This window comes from Saccopteryx leptura, chromosome 9 (genome assembly GCF_036850995.1).
Source record: "Saccopteryx leptura isolate mSacLep1 chromosome 9, mSacLep1_pri_phased_curated, whole genome shotgun sequence".
NCBI lineage: Eukaryota > Metazoa > Chordata > Mammalia > Chiroptera > Emballonuridae > Saccopteryx > Saccopteryx leptura.
Genome location: NC_089511.1, coordinates 89506666 through 89534509, shown reverse-complemented (window position 1 = coordinate 89534509; position 27844 = coordinate 89506666). Strand labels below are relative to the sequence as shown.

The window sequence follows — 27844 nt, the reverse complement described above, 5'->3', positions numbered from 1 at the left end:
GGCGCTTCTCCTATGTGCCCTGGCCGGGAATCGAACCCGGGTCCCCCGCACGCCAGGCCGACCCCCTGCCTCCCTCTTACCAACACTGCAGAGTTACCTGGACTGTCTTGAGAGCTGCCAGCTAGGGACAGAGGGGATTGCCTGCCAAGGTGAAGTGGCACTTGAACAAGGCATGAGGTGCACTGGGGAGCACAAGGGAGGAAGGAGGAACATCTGGGCAGAGGGGCAGTGTGCCTTGTTTCTGAGCAAGGCAGGCCCAGGCTGTGCTCTGGGATGTCAGGTGGGCCTGCCCTCAGCTGCCACCGTCCTTGTCACATCCCTGCTCCATCCCTGTAGGAGGAGGCTGGGCCCACCCTTCACAACGAGGCTGTGACCACCCACAGCATTCTGGCTTGCACTCAGCTCTGGGAAGCTGAAGACCATGCCTCTGGGTACCAGATTGGGCTTGTCCCCAGAAGAGCTGCCACTAGAGGTCATATCCTGGTCCTTTGCCTACAAGGGGTCGGAGAAGCTACCTACCTTCTCTAAGCACCTGATTCTTTCTCTGTGAAACTGGGATCATAATGCCTAGTGTAGGGATCATTGTGAGCTTTAGGGAGAACATTAAACAATGGCACATAGTACATACTCATTGGTGAATGTCACTTTGTAGGAACTCAAGCCCAATGCATTGATCTGGCACAAATAAGCCCATTTTTGGTTTCTCAAAGTCTTTTGGTGTGGCAAGATTATTCTTGCTATTTTAGCTTCATCTGGAGGCTGATTTCTCCACACTCAGCAGCTCAACTTTCTTTCAGACCATATCTAATTACTGTATGGTCTGTTAGATTAAGATTCTGCCTCGCAAAAAAACACAACTTTACGGTTCATAACCCTAAATATCAATTGCACACACGCTCTGAGAAGATAAGGGGCAGCAGACCTAGTCAGCCTGGCCCCAACTGGGCCAGCAAAAGAGCCGTCCAGGAGACAGGTCATGCTGCTCTAGCCCAGCAACTATGGAGCCCTTTGTCATGGTGGGCAGGGCCCTTATGAGTGTTCATCCTGGCAGAATGGGCCAGAGCAGCATTGTGCTATTAACCACCATGCATGGGAGAAGGCACATAGCTTTGGGAATATGGAGCCCGCCAAGAATGGGCCACACAGCTGATTTCTCAGCAGAGCGCCATCTGCTGGCATTTTTCATTCTAGCAAAAAGCGTCCGTGCCCTCCACACCGTCCATGCCATTTCACGTGGCTCAAGATCTTATTGGGGCCAGATCACTGCCATCAGGTACCCTCGGGAAGCAGGCATATACAGTGATTGACAGCCATGGGCCAGGCCAGGCCAAGCCTGGGACTATTGGCTGCAGTGAGGGCTCCTGGAGGAGTCAGGCTCTGGGCCAGGGAAGCTGCCCACATAACGAAGGCGGTGGTCCCTAACACTAAGGATGAATGCAGAAATGAATCCATAGTGCCAGATGTTTCCACTTTCCAAAAAAGTTAGAAATATGGTTGTTAGGGGAAATATGGAGACTTTATTGGGGGAGGGGGTCCCTTTAAAAAAAATTTAAACTCTTAAAATGCTGATTCCACCGCACCATAAGAATGGATTTTCTTTAAGGCAGAGAATTTGCAGTCATTTTCTTCATTGAAGGGTTGCTACAGGAAAACTTAAAACAGGAGGGATCAGGACTCCAGGGCCCAAGTTGTAGTACTGGCATTTCTCAGCCTTGTTCTTTAAGTGATTACCCCAGGGAAAATTGAGCATCTGGGACAGGAATGAGCCAGCCCCGAGCCAGGAGGCAAGAGTGGAACACAGCGACTTTGGGCTGGCAGCAGGAGGACCTGCAGGTTCTCCTGCCTAACTCCTCAGGGGCTGGCCCGCTAACTGCCCTCACTGTGGCCCTGCCCGGGGCCTAACCTCCTGGGGAAGGCGAGGGCCCACAACTACATCTTTCATACCAATGTATCCACACGGAGAGAAGGAAGGGCTTGGTGACTCCAGGGTGGATGGGTGAGGTCCATGGGGGGCCAGGAAGAGTCAGAAAAAGAGTAGTTACCGGCAGTCTGGGAACTCGGCTAAGACAGGACTCCTGCTTCCCTGGCAGAGCCTCCTCTGCAGGGCCCCCAGCTCCTTCCTGACTCACCTACCTGCAGCCCAGGCCCCGAGTCCCCAGGCTGCGACAGACACACAGAATGACAGGGAAAAGGACTATTCTGGAGCACCCAGGCCTGGTGCTCGGCTTAGACAGGAGGCAGGGATGTCTTCCAGCTGCCTTGTTCTCACTCTTTGTCATTTATGTAAGGGGGGCACTGAGTACACCCCTTGGCGGGACAGGGACTTCCAGGTCAGAAACTCACGGCCCTTTCAGTCCCTGTGGAGGGGTTGAGCCTGTGGGCCTTAATGTGCTCCATAGTCAGAGACTAAGGTGAGAAAACCCCTGAGTGCTCAGAGCTCAGCTCTGACTCCTCACTGTGGACCCCCAGGGACACCAGGTGAGGATCTGGCTTAGGTGGAGCACACATGGTGGTTCAGACACAGGATTCCTCATAGGAGTCCCCAGGGGTTTCTGTTTTGGAGGGTGGCCTGCCATGATAGAGAGATCAGAGGGAACACAGCGCTCAGCCCCTCCTCACCCTGACCTTTGGGTGTTACTCTTGCAGAAAACTACCAACTGGGGTTTTTTAATAGTGCCGTACGACGAGATCAGTTGGAAGAGTATGTTTGCAGATATAATTTGGAGAACACCACGGTGTACAGTAAGTAGCCTCCTTGGTGTCTTTATGTGACAAGTTTCCAAGGCCAGGCTGTATTTCACTCAGCCAGCCGTACCCTCAAAGCCCTTGCTGACCATTGACTGGGATGCTGTGAGGACAGAGGCAGCTTGGACATGTGGAAGAACTGGCCAGGAAGCCTGACCACCTCTCTTTTCATAGGCACAGAGGGCAGATAATCAACCCTCGGCAGCACGGCAGCATCTAGGAGCAGGTGCCCTGCCAAGGGTGGTCTGAGTTCTGGGCTGCCCTTCCCGTGGCATTGCCGCCCCCTTCCCTCGGCTCTCAGTTCCCTGAGAGATGAGCAGTCATCCCCCAAACCTGCTGGTGGGCAGGGGAGGCAGCTCCAGGGCCCGGGTCTGTGCAGGTGCACCGCTGGCTCCCCCGGAGCGTGTGATCACCTTGGATTGAGAGGACGTGCCATCTGCCGGGCCGGGGCCTGCAGTTTGGCACAGGAAACATCACCTTGACCAGATGAGTGTTCTGTTCTCAGATTCTTTTTTCTCTTCTATAAAATGGGGCCAATATGATAGTTGTACAAACTAGGCTTGATAATAAGATATGTAGAACATTAATGTATGAAAGGGCTTTATTTTATTTCATTTTACTTTAACTTTCATTGACTTTACTGAGGTGACATTGGTTCTCAAAACAATACAGGTTTTAAGTGTACAGCTCACCACACCATCTGCACACCACATCGTGTGTCTATCACCCAGATTATGTCTCTTTTTGTCCTTATTTAACCCCCTTGCTCGCCTCTACCCAGCCCTATGCCCTTTCCCTCTCGCCATCGCCACACTGTTGTCTATGTCTCTCTGTTGTTTGTCCATTTATTATTATTTATTTTTTGCTTAATGCGTTCACCATCTTTCATCCAACCTCGCAAACCACTCCGCTCTGACACCTGTCTCTCTGTTCCATGTGTCCCCGTCTTTGTTTCTATGTTCTTCGTCAGTATTTTGCTGTTTAGAGTCCTCATATAAGTGAGATCATTTCCTATTTGTCTTCTCTGCCTGGCTTATTTCACTTAGCAAAATAAACCCGTACTGCAAAATGGGTAAAATTTTCTTTTTTTTTCTTTTTTTTAATGGCCTAAGTATTCTGTTGTGTAAATGTACCACAGCTTTTTTTATCCACTCGTCTACTGATGGGCACTTGGAATTTATCATATTTTAACTATTGTAGATAACATTGCAATGAACATAGGGGTGCATATAATCTTTGAATTACTGTTAGGGGTTCTGCAGATATAATCCCTGAAATGGTATCGCTGGGTCAAAAGACAGTTCCATTTTTAAATTTTTGATGACAGTCCACACTGCTTCCCACATGGCTGCACCAGTCTGCATTCCCACCAGCAGTGCAGGAGGGTTCCCTTTTCTCCACATCCTCGCCAGCACTTTTTGTTTTTGATTTATTGATGATAACCATTCTAACAGGTGTGAGGGGATATCTCATTACGGGTTTAATGTGCATTTCTCTGATGATTAGTGATGTTGAGCATCTTTTCCTATATTTTGACCATCTGTATGTCCTATTTAGAGAAGTGTCCATTTATGTTCTTTGTACATTTTTTAATTGGATTGTTTTCTTTCTGGTCTGTTTTTAAGTTAATTTTAATATTGGGAGGACATAGTTAGCCAAAACATATAGATTTTGAGTCTTAATATAGAAATACACAAATTAATGAAAATACTCAGACATCAGTTAGACCTCCATGATGGCGGCACTGAGGTAGCAATGATCTCCCACAGAATCCTGGGGTCCTGATGGACCTTCTGAACACTTCTCACTTCTCCCCTTTAGTACTTGATACAATCATTTAATGTGATTATATTGTGATCCATGGCTTCTTATTCAGGGCCATCTGGTAGACCTGGCAGCGCCCAGGCTGAGGATCTCCTTCACATGGGGAGCTAACGTTCATTGAGCACTTACTACATCTAATTCCTTTTATACACGTCGCAGTTCATTCTCAAAGGAGACCAGGGGTTGCTCCTTTGTGTGGATTTAGAACCAGAGAGGAGCCATTAAAAGGTTTCCTTACAGTCAGAGCTGGTGCAAGAAGAGGTACAAAGCAGAGCCCGGTAACCTGAATGCTAGTCTGGGACTTCATCTCCCTGAGGTGACAGATCTTAAGGGAGATGGGACATAGCCTGTCTTCCAGGAATTGTGTTTAGGCACTTCCTCTGTGGTGTGTGGGTGGGCTAAATGCCACCCCGGAGATCGACAGTGTTCCTCTCCAAGTAGGACCAGAATGCTGGTCTCTACCTGATTAAGGTTAGCCTGAGTGGCCAGTCAGAGCTGATTATTGTTGAGTTCTGATGCACTAAAGAGGATTAATTTGTCAGTTTTTAATTACATTCCCCTCTGATAAGATATATAAATAAAAAATTTTGAAAATTTAGAGAAGCATAAAAAACAAGAAAATGCAATTGTGTGTTTCAGTATGTTTTATGCTGTCCGTTTTCCTCTGTAATGTTTTTATTTTTATAAATATATTTAAAGGGCACTAGAGTAAAGGTTGTCAAAAGTGAATTGATTACAATGTCCATAGGATTATGGCGGAGGAAATGGTGAGGCGAGTAAAGAGTGACAAGTATGTGGTGACAGTGATTTAACTTTGGATATGGGTACACAATACAGTCAACATTTCAAATACTATTGAGATGTTTACCTGAAACCTATGTACTCTTATTGATCAATGTCAACCTGTTAAGTTTATTTTTCTAAATTCAAAGAAAAGGAAATTCCTTTCCATTCAAATGTGGTTTCCTGAGCCCAGGTGGTAGGGTAGCAGCCATCACCATGTTTTCCTGCTTCTGGACTGTAGACTTTGTACTGAAAATCTTTTACCTTTTGAAATCTCTTCTTCCAATACTAGCCATCTGACCCTCAGACACATATTACTTTTCCAAACTGTACCTGGGGATTATTTCTTTACCAACAACATTGAAGACATAAAATAATTCATAACTTCATGGCTAATGCAAAAACTGAGGTGGAGCCTGACTAGGCGGTGAGGCAGTGGATAGAGCATTGGACTGGGATGCGGAGGACCCAGGTTTGAGACACCGAGGTCGCCAGCTTGAGCAGGAGCTCATCTGATTTGAGCAAAGCTCACCAGATTGTACCCAAGGGCGCTGGCTCGAACAACGGGTTACTCAGTCTGCTGCAGCCCCACGGTCAAGGCACATACGAGAAAGCAATCAAGAACAACTAAGGTGTCACAACAAAAAACTAATGATTGATGCTTCTCATTTCTTTTTGTTCCTGTCTGTCTGTCCCTGTCTATCCCTCTCTCTGATTGTCTCTGTCTCTGTAAAAAAACAAAACAAAAAAACTGAGGTGGATAAAAATGCAGCTTCATTTAGAAATGGCCATCATGTAGAGACTAGCCTTATCTACGCCACAGTTCAAGAATATAAAAAGTACCAGGCTCAGAATGAGAAGGTGCCTCATAACCAATGCTATGAGCCACTGGAGTGCCACCTCCCAGACCCCACCAACTACAGTAAACAAAAACAGAAAGCTCCAATGCCCTGCTCAGGTTTCCCTGCCCCAATGCACGGCTTCACCACCCTCCTGGTCACTCAGCTCAGACCTGCACATCGTCCTGATTCCCCTTCATTTTTAACCCACATCATCCAGTCCACTGCCACCTCCTGTTGCTGCAGTGTCCCTGACATAGCCGGACCCGGTTGGCCTGTGGTCAGGTGTATTGTACTTAGAATGAAACTTGAACCCTATTCCAGGGCCACGAAGCCCTGCTCATTTCTCCTCACTCTCTTCTGTCCTACTCAGCAGTACAGCTAGTTTATACCTCAGGACATTGGCACCTGTGCTCCCACTGCAGGGACTTTCCTGCTACCTTTCCTGGCTTTCCCTTTTCTGTTTTCAGCTCCAGTATGCCTCCTCAGAGAGACCTTATTGTTAGTACAAATTTCCAATAATACACAAAAGTAGCAAACATTGCATAATTGCTGCGAACTAGCGCAGCTAGTAATTCCAGGTCCTGAGTGAGTATAGCCCGGAATTAAGAAAATAGACTTAAAGAGAAAAAGGATGAGCTTGGGAGGACTCTTTGCAATGCAAAAAGATAGCTTGCAAAAGGCGAGTCTCCACACCCTTGCCTGCTTTATTTATAGGGCTAAGTGAGGTCATTAGCAAATCAAAGATATAATTAAAACAAAGTCACATTTCTAAGGCAACCCAAGAATTCTCCCAAGTGCAGAAAACACCCACCATACATAACATCTTAACCTCACAAAACAAAGGATAAAAAGGAAACTGCCTCAGGTCCTTCTGAGGGAGGATAGGACCAGTACAAACAATCCAGCACCACAACTATAATGGAGGTGTGAGAAAAAACAGCCTTTAGCCACTTCACTAAGCAAGTGAGGTGGGGGGTTGTGCAGACTGTCAGCTTACTGCCAGTTCCCCACACCTCTGTCTCCCAAAAATCTAAACTGCAAAGACCCTGTTGGCTTGCGGTCCCCAACACAAAATGAACTTGAAATAGCTATCTCTGTGCCATTAATATCTATAAACCCCAAAGAATCTGGTTTAGTTGATACCTTCACCATTATTATTTTGAAGAAATCCCAGACATCAAAGTGTTGCATGAATAATACATCAGTATCTCTAAAGAGAAATTGTATCTTTACAGACAGGACAGGTCCCTCATTGCTAAGCAGCTGCCCTTGTCCATTCCCTGTCCTTCCCACTCTTCATTCCCAGTCCTTCCCATTGTTTCTTAATGTCACAGTATGTTTCTCTCTGGCATTTATTCTGTTCACTGTTATCATTATCGATCCCCTTCTTTACTCTTCGAATGGTGAGGACCTCTGAGACAGACACTTGGCTGGCCTTGTTTGCATGAGACACCATCGCTGCCCAGGCCTCATCAGTGCCGAGAGAGCAAAGAAGAGAAGCTAGCCCCTGCCAAAATGATAGGTCTGCTCCCCAGAAGCAGGGGACAGGGTGTTAGATGGAAGGATATTTCCACTGACAGTATTCTTGTGATTTTCTTTTAGCTCAGAAAGCCCTCAATGTGACAAAAGAAAAGCTAATTTGCCCTGGACATATATTTGAGAAGCCAGCACAGTAAGTGCTTCAGGTTGGGAGCCAGGTGGGCAATTTGGGGCCCCACTGAGTGTCTAGTAAATGAGATGCCATGTCTGCAAGGAGAGTATGTATCTGTCTCCAAGAATGCCCAGGGCACCCTCCACGACCACTCTGGTGGAGGTCACCCAGAATGCTCAGGTACATGTTGTGGCCTGGCTCTGATGAGGAGGGCAGGATGGGACAAGGATGTGCCACAGGGATGGCACCTTTGCTTTGGGCAGCCTTTTGAAGCTAAGGCAACGTATTGTGTGAATACCTAAGAGTGGGGGCAGTGACACCTATCAGTCATTTCTTGTCATTAGCCCATGACCACGAGGGCATAGAATGCCCTCCAGGGCTCCTCACTGTCTGGTCAGCCTCCCTTGCAGAGCTGACGTTACAGTGCTTGAGAAGCAGTTCTGCTGACATGATGTCAGCTCTCTGGTGTCCCCAGTGCCTGATGTAGAAAGCCATTGCAGCGAGGAGAGATGTGGGATAGCTACTGTTGAGTGCACGAACTGTGTCACTCCAGGCTGGCAGTCACCATCAGCCCTTTCTGTTCTTTAGGGTGGTGTTTGTGGATTACAGTCTCAACAAAGGTGGCAAGTTCGAGTTATCCAGTTTGAGAATCACCAGTAAATACTGTGTGAGTGTCAGGGTGGCTCTGTGCGAAGCCCCCGTCCTGGAGGAGAGACTCCCTTGGAGACAAGAGAGGGGAACAATGACCCCAGGCAGGTTCCGCAGGCAGCATGGGCAGACAGGGGAAGCATCTCACAGACCACTCGGAGCCCTTAGACCTCTGTTGGGGAGCTGTCCCCCCACTCAGGCAAGGGAAGAACCTTGTGCATACAGACACCTGGGTACAGCCACACGACCAGGTCTTGTAGAACATTTGCTTTCTGTGTGTAAAAGTGTCACTGGAGCACATGGACAGACACGTTAGAGCTCTAAGCAGACTCCAGAAACTGTTCTGATGCTCTGCCAACACTGCCTTCCACCTTCCACTTCCCCTGGCCCAGGTCCAGCAGCAGGGGGATCAAGGTCCATCTGGACTTCAGCTAAAGCGAGTGGGGGAGGCTGGGAGGCAGTGTGCTCTAACCTCTGTGCCTCCCGTGCCTTCCAGATCCACGTCCAGGAGCAAGGGACCTGAAGGGCGGGACCGGCGTTGACCTACGCTTCGTGGTCCCATTGAACTAATGTAGCTCATGCAAGGCTCTGAACCCACTCGTGACCATCACAGGCCCTGGCTCCTGCTTGGGGAGCACTGGCTGTCATTTAGCTGACGCCATCACCCTCCATCTGCCTCTCTGCCTTTCTCCCACTCCTCAGCTGGCCTCTCTGCTGACCCTCTCTGAACTTCACAGACTCCTGTCCCTCTGTTGGTGGGGAAGCCTCAGGACGGAGCACGGGCCGAAACCCAGCTCAGGGAGAGGCACTGGGAGTGAGGGGCTGCTCTCAGGTGCCCACTTTCCAGAGTTCACGTCATCTGGCACCTTGCTCAGGAGCGTGACGTGGGCAACAGAGAGTCAGGCTGGAGAGGAGGTGTGCCTGGGGAGGGACTCCTGTGCCTAATTGCCAGCACCCTTGCCCAGTGCCAGCCTGTAAGGGTTCCCACAGTACCGACAGTCCTTCCTCCGTGTCTGTCTTCCCTTGCCCCGACACCCATTCACGAACCAGCAGGATGGGCTGAGACATTGGCCGTCAGGAGCCCCCGTCACAGGCACATGTGGGGAGAGCGCAGGCCCCGGGCAGCTGCAGGCCCAGGACTGGGTAGGGGCTGCCCCTGCCCACCGCGAGCCTCGGGCTTCTGTGCTTTCTGCAGGGTAAGCCACCAGACTCTCCAGCTACCACATCACCTGCCTCTCTGCCTACCAAGCTGCCTGCTCCTCTGCCTCCACGACCGCCTCCCCCTCCACCCGCTTCCCAAACTACCAAGCTGCCTGCTCCTCTGTCTCCACGACCGCCTCCCCCTCCACCCGCTTCCCAAACTCTCTCACCACCTCCCGGGCCTCCAACTTCATCACTCTCCAAGCCTCCTGTCTCCCTTCACCGCCCACCTCCTACCACACAATTCTTGCACATTATCAGCCATCTAAATTTCATTGTTTTTGTCCCGCCCTTGCTCGTGTTCCCCTTGCTGCTCTGGTGCATCTGGCGTTGCAAGAGGGTGAGTGACTCATGTTCACACAGCCCTGTGACCACCCATAAGAGTAGCATGCCTTCTTACTTCATGACCCTGCCCATGGGCTGGTTCCCATCAGCTCCATCATCATCACATGTCAGGCAGAGGTACAGACTCTGACCTCCATGCCCAGGCAGAGACACAGCCAGGGCTTCCAAGGAGCCCCTCCTCAGACTTCCCTTAGGGAGGCAGTCTATGTGCTGTCCTGACCCCTGGGGAAAAGCACAGGCCCCCTGAGAAAGAGGCTGCCTCACAGCAGCCAGGACTCTGAAGGACTCAGGTGGAGACAGCAGAGGAAGCCTGTGCTGGTGAGAGAGGTGGTTCCATACGAGGCACAGGTGACCCAAAGGGAGAATGACGCTGGCCGGGAGCATTCATAACCTCCGGGGCAACTGTGCCTTTGAAAGCCAGTGTGGGTCTCTGCACATCTCTAGTGCCTTCTGTCATTGCATCTTCAGTCATGACTAAGGGCCAGGATGGGCTGGGCCCCATGCTGCACACAGAAGGAAAGAAAGGAAGTGGCCTCCATTCTTCCAGGAGCTCATTGTCTGGTATCTTGCTTTTTATTCCAACTGGGGGTGAAAAAGGAAAAATGTCAACATCCTAGTTTGTGGCAAGTGCCCAATGAAAGCAGAGCAATACCAAAAGACAGAGACCAGCTGCAAGGAGGGTTGAGGCAGTGGCATTGGCCAGCTGGGCTTCCAGGGCACAGCCAGAGAGCTGGGTGAGGAAAGTGGAGGCAGAGGTGATGAGGATGGAGCAGACCAGCAAGAGGCATCAGGTCTGATTTCTGGAACAGGGGTAGCAGGGAAGAGAGAGAGCCCTGGGTTGCTGGGGCGACTTATCACTAAGGGCTCAGAGGACAGGGAGGGCTGCAGGAGGATGGAGAAGTGTGGAGACAAAAGGGACGGGTCCTATGCTCTGTCTTCATTGATGTGGGCAGCAGAGAAAACTACCAGATGCTGTGTTCTACCAGGAACCAGGCCCTCTAGTCTGACTGTGTCCCTGTAGACCCCAGAGGGAGCTTCTGTTCCCCTTTCATAACTGAGGAGTCTGCAGCTCGGGGAGGAGGAACTTGTGGTCACTCTCTTCAGTAATGGGCACCTAGATATTGTCCCAAACCGCTGTTCTGTCCTGCTGCAACAGAGCAAGGTCCCCCTGTCTGCATGTCCATCCATCACCCTCTGCCCCTTCCAGCTGTACTTACGTCTCTTTAACATTCTAGATAATTAAGGAGCCACCACGAGTGCAACCAGAAAAGGTAAGTTGTGGTTAGGTACGATGTTGTCAGCAGGCTTGATGCCCACACTGACATATACGAAGAGGTCTTCTGCCACCTAAGGGGCTATTTCTGCTCCCCCACCCCCAGCTTCACCTACCTGGGCAGAGAGAGCTGGGAGAAACAAGAGTGTGACACACGGGCTGGGAGGGGCCTGAGGACCACATGCAACTCACAGAATTCACCCAGAGTACCTTCCCCTCCCCCCAAGGGCCTTGATCACTTCATGAGGCATGGGGGAGCCTGTCTCACCTACTGCTATGGTCACTGCTCAAATAAAAGGGAAAGTATGGTCAGTTCCCAAAGGACTGTGCGGGATGCCCCTTGTCCAGGACAAGGTCAGCGTTTGGAAAAGGAGGCTCAGGTCAGGGACCTGGTCCCCCTCAGGCTCTGGTGTACACTGGGCTTCATTTCCTCGGTGTCCTCCCTGATCCTGTCAGAGTAAGGGGCTGGAGGTGGCCTGTAAAGACCACAGGGTGGAGGAGGGCGAGGGTCTGACTTGCACTGAGCTGAGAAGGAGACCCAGCCCAGGGGAGCACTGGGAACGAGGTCAGGAGAGCAGGTGTGCCTCACCCAGCATGGGGGTGAAGTCAGGGCCCCTCAGAAGTACTTGTAGCTGATGCACTGTGTCCTGGGAACAGGGAGGACCTTGTCCTCGGATCTGAAGGGACACAGGCCAACCAGCCCTGGTGACCCCTGTTCTGTGGCAGTGTGATCTGGGGAAGTTAACCGGCCAGGGTCAGCTACATACAGCCTGTCACCTGCTAATGCAACACCCCTGACAGCCCTCCATTACATTACACAGCCCAAGAACGGGCTTATCCAGCAAGGGCAGCCTCAGGGAAGCCACGATGACCAGACCGGCTTCCCTGGTATTTCCGGGAAGAGCTGTATTCGCAAACCAAAGTGACTTTGCTTATGATTCCCATGGAGGGCACTGTGTTATGGGGCAGATGCTACTACTTTGTCCTTGGCTTCTTCCACAAACATTTGCGAGACACGTAGAGCTGAGAGGTGTGGGGACAACAGATAACAAGTGTCTGCACCCAGGGGCTGCCAGACCCGGAAGCTGACAGTGTTTTCTCTTTATAGAAACAAGAAACATGTCACATACAGACATGTCCCACAGTGATCGTCCCTTGTTGCGAGTGCCAAGAAGACAAGATACAAAGAATGGATGTGAGAAGGATCCTAGGGAGGGAGCTGGGCCCGAGTCTGTGGTATGGGAGGGGAGGGCTGCTGTTGTTCCCAGCTCCTGGGCCCCCAGGGCGTGGCTTGTGTGATGTGAAATATATGGTCACTGGACTGTCAGCACTGGGCACCACCCTAGTCCTCCCCTTGGGTTTAGGGATGTTGGTGTCTGGCTCACAACCAGCCGCCTCTGGTTCTCACAGAACATGTCATGAGCTCCTACAGTGGCTTAGGTGTCATAGCAGGAGCTGGTCAGCTACACAAACTCAATCACAAACCAACCAACAGAGTTAGAAAAAAATATTCTAGGCCATGTTCCTACCTCCATTAAACATACCCAGAAACACCAGTGGCTGTACTTGTTCTTGCAGAGTGAGGAAAAGAGCTCACGGCATTGTCCTTGTGACCCTCTGAACTGGGGCGCTGAGGGACACACTAAGGGAGGGCCAGAAGGACATGTCCTTCCCCCAAGAAGTGCTTGGTCCTCTTCAATGAGGAGAACCCAGCCTGCAGGGACATGCATGACAGGACGGAGAAAACGAGGCCTGAAAGGAGCCCTGAACTTCGCCGCGCACACCAAAAACACGGATTTGCTCCAGATCCTAAACAGTCTGTGACCCTCAATCACCACACTGCCAAACACACAGCTGCCTGGCGCCTGCCCAGCTCGAGGCTGCACTGGAGTCAGCAGCTCCCGGACACAGAGTGCGGGGAGCGGCCAGAGGGACAGAGGCAGCTGCCAGCTCTGGGGGCAGCGCTCGTGCCCAAGCCCCCTCACTGCCACATCTGCTTTTCAGGACAAACTGGACAGCTTGTGTGACTTTGTTCAAAACTACAAACAAGTGTCACCGATGTGCTCTCAGCCAAGACACATGGTAAGCAGGGAGTAGGGATGTTCCCCACGGACTGGGGTCCTTGCTTTCCTCTCAGCCCCTGACCTTTGCTCTTTGGCATTGTGGGTCAGAGAGCTCTGTCCCAGCATCTGCCAAGGAGGATGCTCAGGATGTGGAGAAATGGGGACTCGGGAGCCTTCAGGTCTGATGTTGGATGTGCATGCACCCCTGCATTTCCCTTACCTGGTCATCCCAAGAGGGTCAGGAGACTCTTATCTAGGGCGCTGCCTCGCATTTGCACACTTACAGAAAGGGGGCAGGACAGCAATGTCTACTGGCCTCCCAGTCCATCTTCCCTCCCCACTGACACCGTTCCTGTGGGTCTGCCTGCTCTCCCAGCCCCGCTGACGCATTCATGGGTTGGTCACTACGGTGCCAGGAGTGGTGGCAGGCAGGGTGCCATCCCCTCCTCTAATGGTGTCTGACCAGCACTCAGCGGTTTGACCAGGGAGTGAACATTTCCTCCTTAGCTCATTGCTTGTAACTTGGAGAAGTCCAATTGTTATATATTGCTCCTTTTCATTTAAGCACAATCACAGCTATTTTTCACTTGGTCCTTCCGTGGGGCAGCTGGTAACCCCAGAATTTGACATATTTTTACTATTTTAATCCTTCCAGTACAAGTAGGTATTAATTATCTCCTTTTTCAGTTTTTTCATGATTCACAGAGAGGATCAGTGACGTATTCCAGTTCACGAAGGCTAGGAGTGGCAGGACTGGACTTGACCATGAGGCCTGCTTCCACCCTGCTTCTCCTTGCTCAGCCCACTGTACAGACTGGGCCGGGGGGGGGGGGGGAGGGCCTTGGGCCCCAAGGTCTGTAGTGAGGGCTACACTGGCCACATTCAGGTAACACATGTTCTCATGGACGGGCCAATAGGCATTAGAAGTTCTGGGCAGAGTCGTCCCTTTGTGTGCTGCAGCCTCCACAGCCTGTCACTCATTAAAGGGTCCAAAGAGAACGCCTGTCAGAAGGGCCTGTAGCCCGATCAATGGGCTGTGGAGAGGGCTCCTCCCTTCAGCACTCTCCTAGAAGGAACGTCCATGTTGGGGCAGATGTGGAGGCAGGGTCCCTTGTCCTTGACTCCCAGGCTCCCAGTCTGCGGGGCAGATGAGTTCCAGCATAGGGAGTCCAGAGTCAGCCCGCTGGGGCAGCCTCCAGAAGGAGGGACAGACTTCTGACGCCTGAACCACGTCCCCAAAGGGCATCCCTGCCTGGAGGCCAGCACTCGTGGAAAAGAAGGGCATCACAAATGTTCACTCTTCAGTCCTAATAGATCCTGACCGTGACCCACTAGAGCCAAGGGACCACAGCCTTCTGGTGCCCATTCCACTGACGCCTCAGGGGTCTTCTCTCTTCTCTCTCTTACAGAGGAAGTGCTTCAGCCTCACCCTAATGGACCCCCAAGGTGCACAAAGGCCCTGTGGCCCAAAGATCTGCCTTGGACCCAGCCAGGAGCCCAGCTTCCCCCACAACAGCCGCTGCTCATGGTGCCAACACCCCACACAGATATGCTCCCCACCTCCACCCAGAATGCTGCCATTAGTCCCGCCCACTGCCCGGGCACTGCACAGAACAACCTTCTCATTCCTACCCGCATACCCAACCTCCCTAAAAACCACAGAATATTAAAAAAAAAACTTGTTGTACTTCACTGGCTATATTGAGTCAAATACTGAATATTTGCTTTAAAGTCAAAAGGAGTTAGATGTTATTGCTTCTTAGAATGAGAGGCTATTGTATTGCCATTTACGACAACATGGATGGACCTTGAGAACATTATACTAAAGAAAGTAAATCAGAAAAAGCTGAGAATTTATTATTTCATTCATAGATGGGATTTAAAACTGAGACTTACGAACATACATAAAAGTAAAGTGTTTTTTAAAAATTCACAAATTCAACTATATGAAAGGTAAGAATTTTGCTTTTTTTTCTTTCTTCTTTCTGCTCTGTCTTTTTTTTTATTAATTTTAATGGGGTGACATCAATAAATCAGGGTACACATATTCAAAGAAAACATGTCCAGGTTATCTTGTCATTCAATTATGTTGCATACTCATCACCCAAAGTCAGATTGTCCTCCGTTGTCACCTTCTATCTAGTTTTCTTTGTGCCCCTCCCCCTCCCCTCTCCCTCCTTCCCTCCCCCCCCATAACCACCACACTCTTGTCCATGTCTCTTAGTCTCGTTTTTATTTCCCACCAATGTATGGAATCATGCAGTTCTTGGTTTTTTCTGATTTACTTATTTTACTCCGTATAATGTTATCAAGGTCCCATCATTTTGTTGTAGATGATCCGATGTCATCATTTCTTATGGCTGAGTAGTATTCCATAGTGTATATGTGCCACATCTTTATCCAGACATATATTTTTTTTATTTTATTTTTTTACAGTGATTAAAGCCTTTAAGCAAACTCTTGGCCAATACAGAAAGAATCCATAAAAGAGTAGTGTCCTTAACATGTTCACCAAGTCCAAGTTGGCACCAATATCATTCCAAATCCCTGCGAATGCAACCCAACTCCAGTTCAGTGTGTTAGGAGCTGTGACATGGAGCAGGAGTCCAGAAAAAGTCCACATCCAGGAAAAGTCCGCATGGCACTGGAATTGTCACAATTCTATACTTTGCAGCTCACGTCCAAGTCCCAATGACCGCTGCTTCTAGCTGGTAATGATTCAGGTAGACTGGAAAAGCCATCTGCAGCATGTGTGGAGATGGAGCCTCTGTGCTCCTCTGCCTGGAGAGATGAGACCAGGGTGCTTTTCCCTGGAGCTCTGCAACTTTGGCATGGTAAAGAGAACCTTGGAATACACTAAGCTGGGTGGCAAAGGTAAATTCACAATAGAAGTTAGCAAAAGGTGGAGAGAGAGCTCTAAATTAAGAGTAGGTCCCAGCCTGAAATATGAGTGGGGCATTGAGGTAAGAGGAATAAAGGAAACACTATATATTGAACAAAGCAGCAGAAAATAGGACTATCAACACCCACAACAGAGATCTTCGAGGGAAGAATAAAAAACCTGACTATTCAGGCAAGACATAGTTAAGTGGCCCTTGTGCAAATGAGATCAGTTTACCTGCTTCTTGGAAGAAATACCCTAGGCTCGTCCACAGTGTCATAGATGGGGCCAACGGCCCTGGGCACCTTAAGCCTTCAGTGGCTAACCCCAGCATTCTGGGCATGGTTAGGTCATAGGTGGCTGGAGCAGGGCTGGAAGAGACTGAACCCTCCCTTAGAGGAGCAGGGGGAAGCCTACCTTCCAGTGTCCCTTTTTCCTCACAGCAGAGGCTTGTAAGCCTGGCAGGCTTTAGCTCAATGACCTTCCTTTCCAGTATTGAAGCAGGACCCAGGTGGATTCCTATGATACTTCTTTGGGGCGTTGGAGCCTTTAAGGGCATATCCTAAAAGCTGGTAATTCACCTGATCTCTATTGGGCTTTTTCTGCCTCTTGGTACCTTAAAGGCCATGCTCAGAAGATCTCGCTGAGGGGTTTGAGGATCCCCATCTGCCTATATAAACCTTTTCCGTATATCTGGAGCTATTTGGAAAAAGAGAAAACAGTGTTATTAGCTGGATCAAATAAAAGAAGGTAGAAGTTTGCAGGAGAAGATTTGGCGTCTCCTGTTCATCAGCATTCAAAAGAAATTTTAAAATTTTTAAGTAAAAAGCATGATATGGTAGACCTGTAGGAGTTCCAAGATATGACTACCCCCTTTTAAATTTTTTTTTAAATTGACCTTAAAATATTTGCTGGGTACGCTTTAATAATACCTTGACTTTAATGATTGTAAGAGATACCCATAATTCGAAAGGTTTGACAAAATACAGTAAATGCTTTTGCTACATATGCAAGAGCATTGTCAGTTTAACCAGTTTAGGAAATCCAATAATGGAAAAACGCATACAGACAATGAGCTATAACATGCTTAGCAGCCTCTCCTGTTCTGGCAGAGGTTACTATAAATCCAGAATAGGTATCCACTGTAACGTGAACATAGGACTGTTTGCCAAATGAAGGTACATGAGTAACATCCATTTGCCAAAGTTGTCCTGGCAGGAGTCATTGAGGGTTAATTCCAAATGAAGGGACAGATTGTAGTATAGGACACCTTGGACAGGATTTACCAATATGCCGTGCTGCTTCTCGAGAAAGTTGAAGCTGTTTACACAGGGCTGCAGCGTTCTGGTGATGAATAGTATGCGACTGAATTGTTCGATCTGTCATGGTTGCTCCAAATAATTTTCTTTTGAGTAGCCTGATCAACAAGGGCATTCCCTTGTGCTAAAGCTCCAGGGAGCATGGAGTGAGCTCGAGTATGTCCTATAAAACATGGAGCTTTATGTTGACATACAAGTCTTTGAAGAAGGAGGAACTGCTGAAATAGTTCATCAGCAGTTGTCCCTAAGACAGCAGACTTTATAGTGGAAACACCATAAGTAAATATTTGCTGTCTGTATATAAATTAAAGGAGGAATATGGTGACTGCTGAAAAGCCATGATAATGGCATATAATTCTAGCCTTTGAGCTGATTTTAAGTTGACTGTTTCAGTATAAAGTTGTCCATTGATTTGCAAGGGCGATTTGCCATTTAGTGGAAGTTTCCCAGAGCCATTATTGTTGATCCTCTGAAAAAAGAACAACAATAATTTTGAAGTTCAAAACCTATAAGCTGTAAGGGTCGCCTATGCCCCTTGATAATCAAGGAGGCGACAAGATCAAAATAGGAAAGTGTATTCTATGGCTATTAGAGGGTTCAATGTGCCCAAGCTGTAGCTGCTCTTGTACCAATCGAGCAGCTGCCCTAAGTTTCTCCTGAGAAAGGGGCCATTGGTCTACCCATACAGGATTATCTGATTTCCAAGTAATTGGGTCTGCACAATGCATTTTTGGGGTAGCAGGGGCTACCAAGGCAACTATGCTAAATTTTGATATCCTAATCCACACCTTCTGGTATTGGGTGCCACTTCTATGGGGGTGAGAATTCCTCGCTGTTCTTTCCCTAGTCCCTTAGTGGGCAAAAATCCCCGATCAAGCATCTGAGTACTGACTAAACCATTAGGACTGACAAGCAACACTTCCGTGTTTTTCAAAACATCTCTACCCCACAAATTAACTGGCCATCCAGGCAGTGCATAAGGCTTAAAAAATCCAGAATGACCTTCTTAATCTTCCCAATGTAAAAAACTAGAACTTTGTTGAGGGGATTTACTCTGCCCTATACCTTGTAATTCTGTGGCTGCTGCATGAGTGGGCCAGGAAGGAGGCCAATGTAGTTTAGCAATAACAGATACATCAGCTCCAGTATCTAAAAGTCCTTTAAATTGTGCCCTGGCCAGTTGGCTCAGTGGTAGAGCGTCGGCATGGCGTGCAGGAGTCCCAGGTTCAATTCCTGGCCAGGGCACACAGGAGAGGCGCCCATCTGCTTCTCCACCCTTTCCCCTCTCCTTCCTCTCTGTCTCTCTCTTCCCCTCCCACAGCCAAGGCTCCACTGGAGCAGAGTTGGCCTGGGCGCTGAGGATGGCTCTGTGGCCTCTGCCTCAGGCACTAGAATGGCTCTGGTTGCAACAGAGCAGTGCCCCAGATGGGCAGAGCATCGCCCCCTGGTGGGAATGCTGGGTGGATCCCAGTCGGGCACGTGCAGGAGTCTGTCTGACTGCCTCCCTGTTTCCAACATCAGAAAAATAGAAAAAAAAAAACCCCAAAAAATAAACTAAATAAAAGTCCTTTAAATTTATACCCTTGTATTGTTAGTTCCATTTCAGGGCGTTCCTGACCTATTTTTTTTTTTTAATAATTTTATTTTTTTAATGGGGTGACATCAATAAATCAGGATACTTATATTCAAAGATAACAAGTCCAGGTTATCTTGTCGTTCAATTATGTTGCATACCCACCACCCAAAGTCAGATTGTCCTCTGTCAACTTCTATCTTGTTTTCTTTGTGCCCCTCCCCACCCCCTTCCCTCTCCCATTCCCCCCTCCCCCCCGTAACCACCACACTCTTATCAATGTCTCTTAGTTTCACTATTATGTCCCACCTACGTATGGAATAATACAGTTCCTGGTTTTTTCTGATTTACTTATTTCGCTTCGTATCATGTTATCAAGATACCACCATTTTGCTGTAAATGTTCCGATGTCATCATTTCTTATGGCTGAGTAGTATTCCATAGTGTATATGTGCCACATCTTCTTTATCCAGTCATCTATTGATGGGCTTTTTGGTTGTTTCCATGTCCTGGCCACTGTGAACAATGCTGCAATAAACATGGGGCTGCATGTGTCTTTACGTATCAATGTTTCTGAGTTTTTGGGGTATATACCCAGTAGAGGGATTGCTGGGTCATAAGGTAGTTCTATTTTCAGTTTTTTGAGGAACCACCATACTTTCTTCCATAATGGTTGTACTACTTTACATTCCCACCAACAGTGTATGAGGGTTCCTTTTTCTCCACAGCCTCTCCAACATTTGCTATTACCTGTCTTGCTAATAACAGCTAATCGAACAGGTGTGAGGTGGTATCTCATTGCAGTTTTGATTTGCATTTCTCTAATAGCTAAAGAAGATGAGCATCTTTTCATATATCTGTTGGCCATTTGTATTTCTTCCTGGGAGAAGTGTCTATTCATATCCTCTTCCCATTTTTTTATTGGATTGTTTGTTTGTTTGTTGTTGAGTTTTATGAGTTCTTTGTATATTTTGGATATTAGGCCCTAATCTGAGCTGTTGTTTGAAAATATCATTTCCCATTTAGTTGCCTTTCTGTTTATTTTGTTATCAGTTTCTCTTGCTGAGCAAAAACTTCTTAGTCTGATGTAGTCCCATTCATTAATTTTTGCCTTCACTTCTCTTGCCTGTGGAGTCAAATTCATAAAATGCTCTTTAAAACCCAGGTCCATGAGTTGAGTACCTATGTCTTCTTCTATGTACTTAATTGTTTCAGGTCTTATGTTTAGATCTTTGATCCATTTTGAGTTAATTTTTGTACAGGGGGAGAGACTGTAGTCCAGTTTCATTCTTTTGCATGTGGCTTTCCAGTTTTCCCAGCACCATTTATTGAAGAGGCTTTCTTTTCTCCATTGTGTGTTCTTGGCCCCTTTATAAAAAATTATTTGACTATATATATGTGGTTTTATTTCTGGACTTTCTATTCTGTTCCATTGGTCTGAGTGTCTATTTTTCTGCCAATACCATGCTGTTTTGATTGTTGTGGCCCTATAATATAGTTTGAAGTCAGGTATTGTAATGCCCCCAGCTTCATTCTTTTTCTTCAGGATTGCTTTGGCTATTCGGGGTTTTTTATAGTTCCATATAAATCTGATGATTTTTTGCTCTATTTCTTTAAAAAACATCATTGGAAGTTTGATGGGAATTGCATTAAATTTGTATATTGCTTTGGGTAATATAGCCATCTTGATTATATTTATTCTTCCTAGCCAAGAACAAGGTATATTCTTCCATCTCATTATATCTTTTTTGCTTTCCCTTAACAATGGTTTATAGTTTTCATTATATAAGTCCTTTACATTCTTTGTTATGTTTATTTCTAAGTATTTTATTTTTTTGTTGTTGCAATCGTGAAGGGGATTATTCTTTTGAGTTCGTTCTCAGTTGTTTTATTGTTGGCATATAGAAAGGCTATTGACTTCTGTATGTTAATTTTGTATCCTGTGACCTTACTGTATTGGCTTATTGTTTCTAGTAGTCTTTTTGTGGATTCTTTGGGGTTTTCGATGTATAGGATCATATCATCTGCAAAAAGTGATACCTTTACTTCTTCTTTCCGATATGGATGCCTTTTATTTCTTTGTCTTGTCTGATTGCTCTGGCTAGAACCTCTAGTACCACATTAAATAAGAGTGGAGAGAGTGGACAACCCTGTCTTGTTCCTGATTTAAGGGGGAAAGCCTTCAGTTTAGTGCCATTTAATATGATGTTAGCTGATGGTTTATCATCTATGGCCTTTATCATGTTCAGATATTTTCCTTCTATACCCATTTTGTTGAGAGTCTTAAACATAAAATTGTGTTGTATTTTATCGAAAGCCTTTTCTGCGTCTATTGATAAGATCATGTGGTTTTTGTTCTTTGTTTTGTTGATATGGTGTATTATGTTAACCGTTTTACGTATGTTGAACCATCCTTGAGATTCTGGGATGAATCCCACTTGATCATGATGTATTATTTTTTTAATATGTTGTTGTATTCGATTTGCTAGTATTTTGTTTAGTATTTTAGCATCTGTATTCATTAGAGATATTGGTCTGTAGTTTTCTTTTTTTGTGCAATCCTTGCCTGGTTTTGGTATGAGGGTTATGTTGGCCTCATAAAATGTGTTTGGAAGTATTGCTTCTTCTTCAATTTTTTGGAAGACTTTGAGTAGAATAGGAACCAAGTCTTCTTTGAATGTTTGATAAAATTCGCTGGTATAGCCGTCAGGGCCTGGACTTTTATTTTTGGGGAGGTTTTTAATGGTTTTTTCTATTTCTTCTCTACTGATAGGCCTGTTTAGGCTTTCTGCTTCTTCTTGACTCAGTCTAGGAAGGTTGTAATGTTCTAGGAATTTATCCATTTCTTCTAGGTTGTTGAATTTAGTGGCATAAAGTTTTTCATAGTATTCTACAATAATTCTTTGTATATCTACTGTGTCCGTGGTGATTTCTCCTCTTTCATTTTGGATTTTGTTTATATGAGTTCTTTCTCTTTTTTCCTTGGTAAGTCTTGCCAGGGGTTTGTCAATTTTGTTGATCTTTTCAAAGAACCAGCTCCTTGTTCTATTAATTTTTTCTATAGTTTTTCTGTTCTCTAATTCATTTATTTCTGCTCTGATTTTTATTATCTCCTTTCTTCGGCTGGTTTTGGGTTGTCTTTGTTCTTCTTTCTCTAGTTCCTTAAGGTGTGAAGTTAAGTGGTTCACTTGGGCTCTCTCTTGTTTGTTCATATAGGCCTGAAGTGATATGAACTTCCCTCTTATTACTGCTTTTGCTGCATCCCATAGATTCTGATATGTCGTATTGTCATTTTCATTAGTCTGTATATATCTTTTGATCTCTGCACTTATTTCTTCTTTGACCCATTCATTTTTTAAAAGTATGTTGTTTAGTTTCCACATTTTTGTGGGATTTTTTTCCTCTTTTTTGCAGTTGAATTCTAGTTTCAAGGCTTTATGATCAGAAAATATGCTTGGTACAACTTCAATTTTTCTGAATTTGCTGATGTTGTTTTTATGGCCCAACATATGGTCAATTCTTGAGAATGATCCATGTACACTGGAGAAAAATGTATACTCAGTCACTTTGGGATGAAATGTCCTGTAGATGTCTATCATATCCAGGTGCTCTAGTGTTTTGTTTAAGGCCACTATGTCTTTGTTGATTCTCTGTTTGGATGACCGATCTAGAGCCGTCAGCGGTTTATTGAGGTCTCCAAGTATGATTGTGTTTTTGTCAGTTTTTGTTTTAAGATCAATAAGTAGCTGTCTTATATATTTTGGTGCTCCTTGGTTTGGTGCATATATATTAAGAATTGTTATGTCTTCTTGATTCAGTGTCCCCTTAGCCATTATGAAATGGCCATTTTTGTCTCTGAGTACTTTTCCTGTCTTGTAGTCAGCATTATCCGATATGAGTATTGCTACACCTGCTTTTTTTTGGATGTTATTTGCTTGGAGTATTGTTTTCCAGCCTTTCACTTTGAATTTGTTTTTATCCTTGTTACTTAGATGAGTTTCCTGTAGGCAGCATACAGTTGGATTTTCTTTTTTAATCCATTCTGCTACTCTGTGCCTTTTTATTGGTGAGTTTAATCCATTTACATTTAGTGTAATTATTGATACTTGTGAGTTCCTTATTGCCATTTTATATCTTGCTTTCTGTTAGTTTTGTGTCTTGTTTGATCCTTCTCTTTCATTTTTCTATCTTTTGTTTTTATTTGGTTGTATTCCATACATCTTTCTTCTGTTGCTATCTTTTTTATCTCATGTGCTTCTGTGGTGGTTTTTTCAATGGTGGTTACCTTTGAGTAATGAAAAGGGTCCCTACCCTGTTCATTGTAGCGAACTATTTTGTGAGTACTTTTGCACTCCATCGTCCTTTGCTACTGTTAATCTCCATCTTCTCCCCCTCTTTCTTTTTGTTGTTGTCACAGTTTAAATTTGGTTTTATTGTGTTCTTCTTGGAGCTTTTACTTGTGGCTCTGCTTTTTTTTTGTTCTTTGTATCTGATTGGAGAACCCCCTTTAGTAATTCCTGGAGTGGGGGTTTTCTGATGATAAATTCCCTCATCTTTTCTGTATCTGTGAATGTTTTTATTTCTCCTTCATATTTGAAGGATAGCTTTGATGGGTATAGTATTCGTGGCTGAAAGTTCCTCTCTTTCTGGACTTTAAATATTGGGGTCCACTCTCTTCTAGCTTGTAGTGTTTCTGCTGAGAAATCTGATGATAACCTAATGGGCCTTCCTTTATATGTTGTATTCTTCTTTTCCCTGGCTGCCTTGAGAATTTTTTCTTTCCTGTTGGTTTGTGTCAATTTCATTATGATATGCCTTGGAGTAGGTTTGTTGGGGTTAAGAAAACTCGGAGTTCTATTTGCTTCTTGAACTTGAGGCTTTAGTTCTTTCCACAGGCTTGGGAAGTTCTCATCTATTATTTGTTTGAGTATGTTCTCCATTCCATTTTCTCTCTCTTCTCCCTCTGCTATACCTATTATTCTTATGTTATTCTTTTTGATGGAGTCAGATAATTCTTGTAGGGCTATCTCATTTTTTTTAATTTTTGAGTCTCTTTCTTCTTCTCTCTGTTGTGCCTCAAGTTGCTTGTCTTCTATTTCACTAATCCTCTCTTCTATCTGACCTGTTCTATTAACTAAGCTTGTTACTTCGTTTTTTCAGCTCGTGAATTGAGTTTTTCATCTCTGTTTGATTTATTTTTATAGTTTCAATTTCCTTGGACATATATTCTTTGTGTTCATTGAGATGTTTTCTGATCTCCCTAAATTGCCTTTCTGTGTTTTCTTGTATATCTCGGAGGATTTTTAGGATTTCTATCTTGAATTCTCTGTCATTTAGCTCCAAGGTTTCCAATATATTAAATTTTTTCTCCATAGATTTTTCCTCATCTAGCTGTGTTACCTCTCTTTCTTTTGTATCCATGATATTCGATTTTCTCTTCCTTAATGGCATCTGAGGGTGGTTTTGTTGATAGTATTAATGAGATTTAATAAAGAATAAAAAGTTAAAAAAATAATAAAAAAATCAAAAAGAGTTGTTTTTTTAAAAAAATTAATAATGAAATAAAGAAAAATAAAATAAAATAAAAATTTTTTAAAAAGGAAATTATTCCCCCCCTCCTTTTTTCCTCTCCTCTCCTCTCCCCTCTTTCTTGAGAAAATCTTGTGGTGAACTGTGAATTATAACAAACAATGCCTGTGATGGAGGGCCTGAATTGGGGAAAAGTAATAAAGGGGCAAAAAAAAAAAGAAAAAAGAAAAAAAAAAAGAGCTTATGGACCCACAAAAAGCAAATAAGGAAAAAATTTGGGTCAAGAATAAAATGATTTGCTTTTCGTTGTTGGTTGTCTAAGAGTTATGATGAGAGGAATAAGAGGAAAACGAAAAAATGGGGGGACAAATTAAAAAATTACTATAGTATTTAGTGGAACAAGAACTAGATGAAATGGAGAGCCAGGGATGGGAGCACTGCTAGTGAGTTAAAAAGGTGAAGTAAAAACCCCCCAAAATGCCACAAACATAAGTTTGAGTCCCAGATAAGATAATTTGTTTGTTATTGAGGTTTGAATGAGAGGAGATGTAAAGGAGAAAGGAAGAAACTAATATAGAGGGAGAAAAGAAAGTGAGAGAGAGAGAAAAAGAGGGAACCACTAAAAGAAGAAAAAAGAAAGGAGAGAGAAAGAGAGAGAGAGAGAGAGAGTTAAGGGTTTTGGAGTGCAACCCTCATAGAGAGAAAGGAAGAGAAGAGAAAAGATAATGGGAGATGTAACACTTATGGGTAGTGTAGTTCAAGGAGAGGAGAGAGTAAGACCGGCAGAGAGTTAATCGGCCAAATTGGAGGAGGAAAAAAAGTATCAAGAATGAAGATAAGAGAAACAAACGAACAAATATAATAAAATGGGATAGGTTATAAAGTCTGCAGATTATTCTTGATTTTGAGAGGTTATCTTCTTGCTTTTTCTTTTCTCTCCCTCTTCCTGGTCGGTGACTCTGTACCCCGGGTTCTGCCTCTTTGGCACGCTCAGGTAGAGGTTTGCAGTTGATAAGTCTCTATGGCAATGTCATGTATTGTGCTTTAGTCTCGTTGGCAGTCGAGGCTCATTAGCATTTATAGGCTCCGACAGTGAGAGAGTCCGTGTTCCTGGAGCCTTTCTCCTAGTCTTTCCTTCCTCAATTAGTAGCCTGATAATCCAGCTATGGGGTTGCTGCTGCCTGTGCCTGGATAATAAGAGGCTCAAAGAGCTGGCAACTCCCCACTCTATTTCCACTCAGCACAGGGTTCTGGGTAAGGCTCAGTCAGTCAGAGCTGCTAGCATAATCAGGCGGGCTTTCCGCCCACTCAAAGACCTCTGGCTCTGTCTGCCACTCTGTCCGGTAACACAGGCGGGCGCCCACTTCCAGGGTGCTTGGAGGAAACTCTCACTCACTGGCTGCAGTCTCACGCTCTGAGTGAAACCCCTAACCGCAGGGAAAAGTTGCAGCGTTGGAATTGAGTCTCGCTCCGTCCCCGTGCGCGGCTTTTGCAAGGCGCTGGGGCGGCCCGAGATTCTGCTTTGGCCCACACAAAGGCCCCTGACTCTGCCCCTCTGTGCGATAACACGGGTGCGCATTGCCGAGGCACTCGGAGGAATCTCTCATTCACTATCTGCGCGCGCAAACCAGGATATGAGGCCGGCCGCGTTTCCCTCTGAGTGAAACCCCTCCAGCACGGAAAAGTTCCACCGTTGGAATTAGTTCTCACTCCCTCCCGTGCGTGGCTTTCCCAGGGCGCTGGGGCTGCCCAGAGACTCTGCCCTCGGCCCACAGAAAGGCCTCTGAACCTGCCTCTCCGTGGGGCAACACGGGCACCCACTCTCGGGGCCTAGGAAGAAATCTCTCACCCACTAACTGCGTGCACGCCAACCAGGAGACCGGGTAAAATGGCCGCCCCGCTTGTCTTTCTTTGTTTGGGTTTGGCGCGAGTGTTAGCTTGTATTGCCCGGGTTGCCACAGGATCAGTTTTTCCTCGGCTTGGATCTCTGTGCCACAGCCTGGTTCGGCCGTTTGTGCCGCGGCCTGGATCTATTCATCCCCTTTGCCCGCCTCAGTTTCTATATTCACAGTTACTAGAGAAAGCCGCCCTGTTTAGGTTAGTGAGGAATGCGGAGCATTTCTTACTCCCTATTTCCTTCGGGGTTTGGTTATATATTTAGCCAATTTTTCACTCGACCATACTTTTGGGTGTATTGCGAAGCTTCTGGAGGCTCCAAGTATAGGTTTTTCTGTTTCTGGTTGAAGATCTTGTTGAGTTTTGGGGGAGATTTATCGGTATCGCTTCCTACCCCGCCATTACTCTGACGTCATCTCCGACCTATTTTTTTTTTAATCCAATTGGCAAAGTCAGAAGGGCCAATCGCCAATTTTCTTGGGGCCCCTTTTGCAGGATGTGGCTTGAGAAGCAGAATTAGCATCCTCATACTATTCTTCTAACTGCCTGAATTAGCCCTGAGACAAATTCTTTTTTTTTAATTTAGAATTTTGTTTTTTTATATACAGGGCAATAAATAGAGCAAAAAAAGAGTCATACACTGGAAGAAGATATTTGAAATAGTTGTTCAGGAATTAGTATCCCAAACATGTAAAGAATTTTAAAGAATTGATATAAAAATATAAACAGCCAAACCAGAGAATGGATAAAGACTGGGAAGGATAAACACTTCACAGAGGAGGAGAACGAATGACCCCAAATCTCTGGAACAGAAGACCAATCTCATCAGTGATTAGGGGAATGCAAAATAAGTCCAAAGCCAGACACCTAGTTAATAGGTAAATGTATAAAAATGTGACAGTACTAAGTGTCATGAAGGATGTAAAACCAGTTTACCCTACTATACTATTGGAAGAATATACCAAATTTCATCAATTATAAAATTATTTACTTACGATATCTCATTATTTTAAATACTACTCAAAAAAGAGTAATAAGTGCCACTACAATGCTTTATTATTTGTAATTTTAGTTACACATATTGAAAGGCTTATTTTACACTTACTAGAGAAGGGTTTTGAGCATAGATCATTCTTCTTTTGTGCTTACAAAAACAAGGAAATAAGTCAAAATAAACTGGTTGAGGTATTTCTGAAGGCTTTTTCCAGCCCCAGTCTGAGTTGTTGAAGCACTTTTCACTCCGTTTCTATGCCCCTGTTTCCACGGGGCAGA

The 27844-nt window shown here is 45.7% G+C and overlaps 1 protein-coding gene across 1 annotated transcript in view; it reads left to right on the top strand.

The window, feature by feature from the left end:
* Window positions 1-15044, top strand: part of ANTXRL (ANTXR like) — a 37708-nt gene extending 22664 nt beyond the window's left edge. The window contains exons 9-13 of the mRNA XM_066350235.1: window positions 2647-2742; window positions 11274-11309; window positions 12420-12506; window positions 13316-13393; window positions 14784-15044. Of these exons, the coding sequence (XP_066206332.1) occupies window positions 2647-2742; window positions 11274-11309; window positions 12420-12506; window positions 13316-13393; window positions 14784-15044 (558 nt within the window). The remainder of the gene's footprint in view (window positions 1-2646; window positions 2743-11273; window positions 11310-12419; window positions 12507-13315; window positions 13394-14783) is intronic.
* Window positions 15045-27844: the final 12800 nt, after the last annotated feature.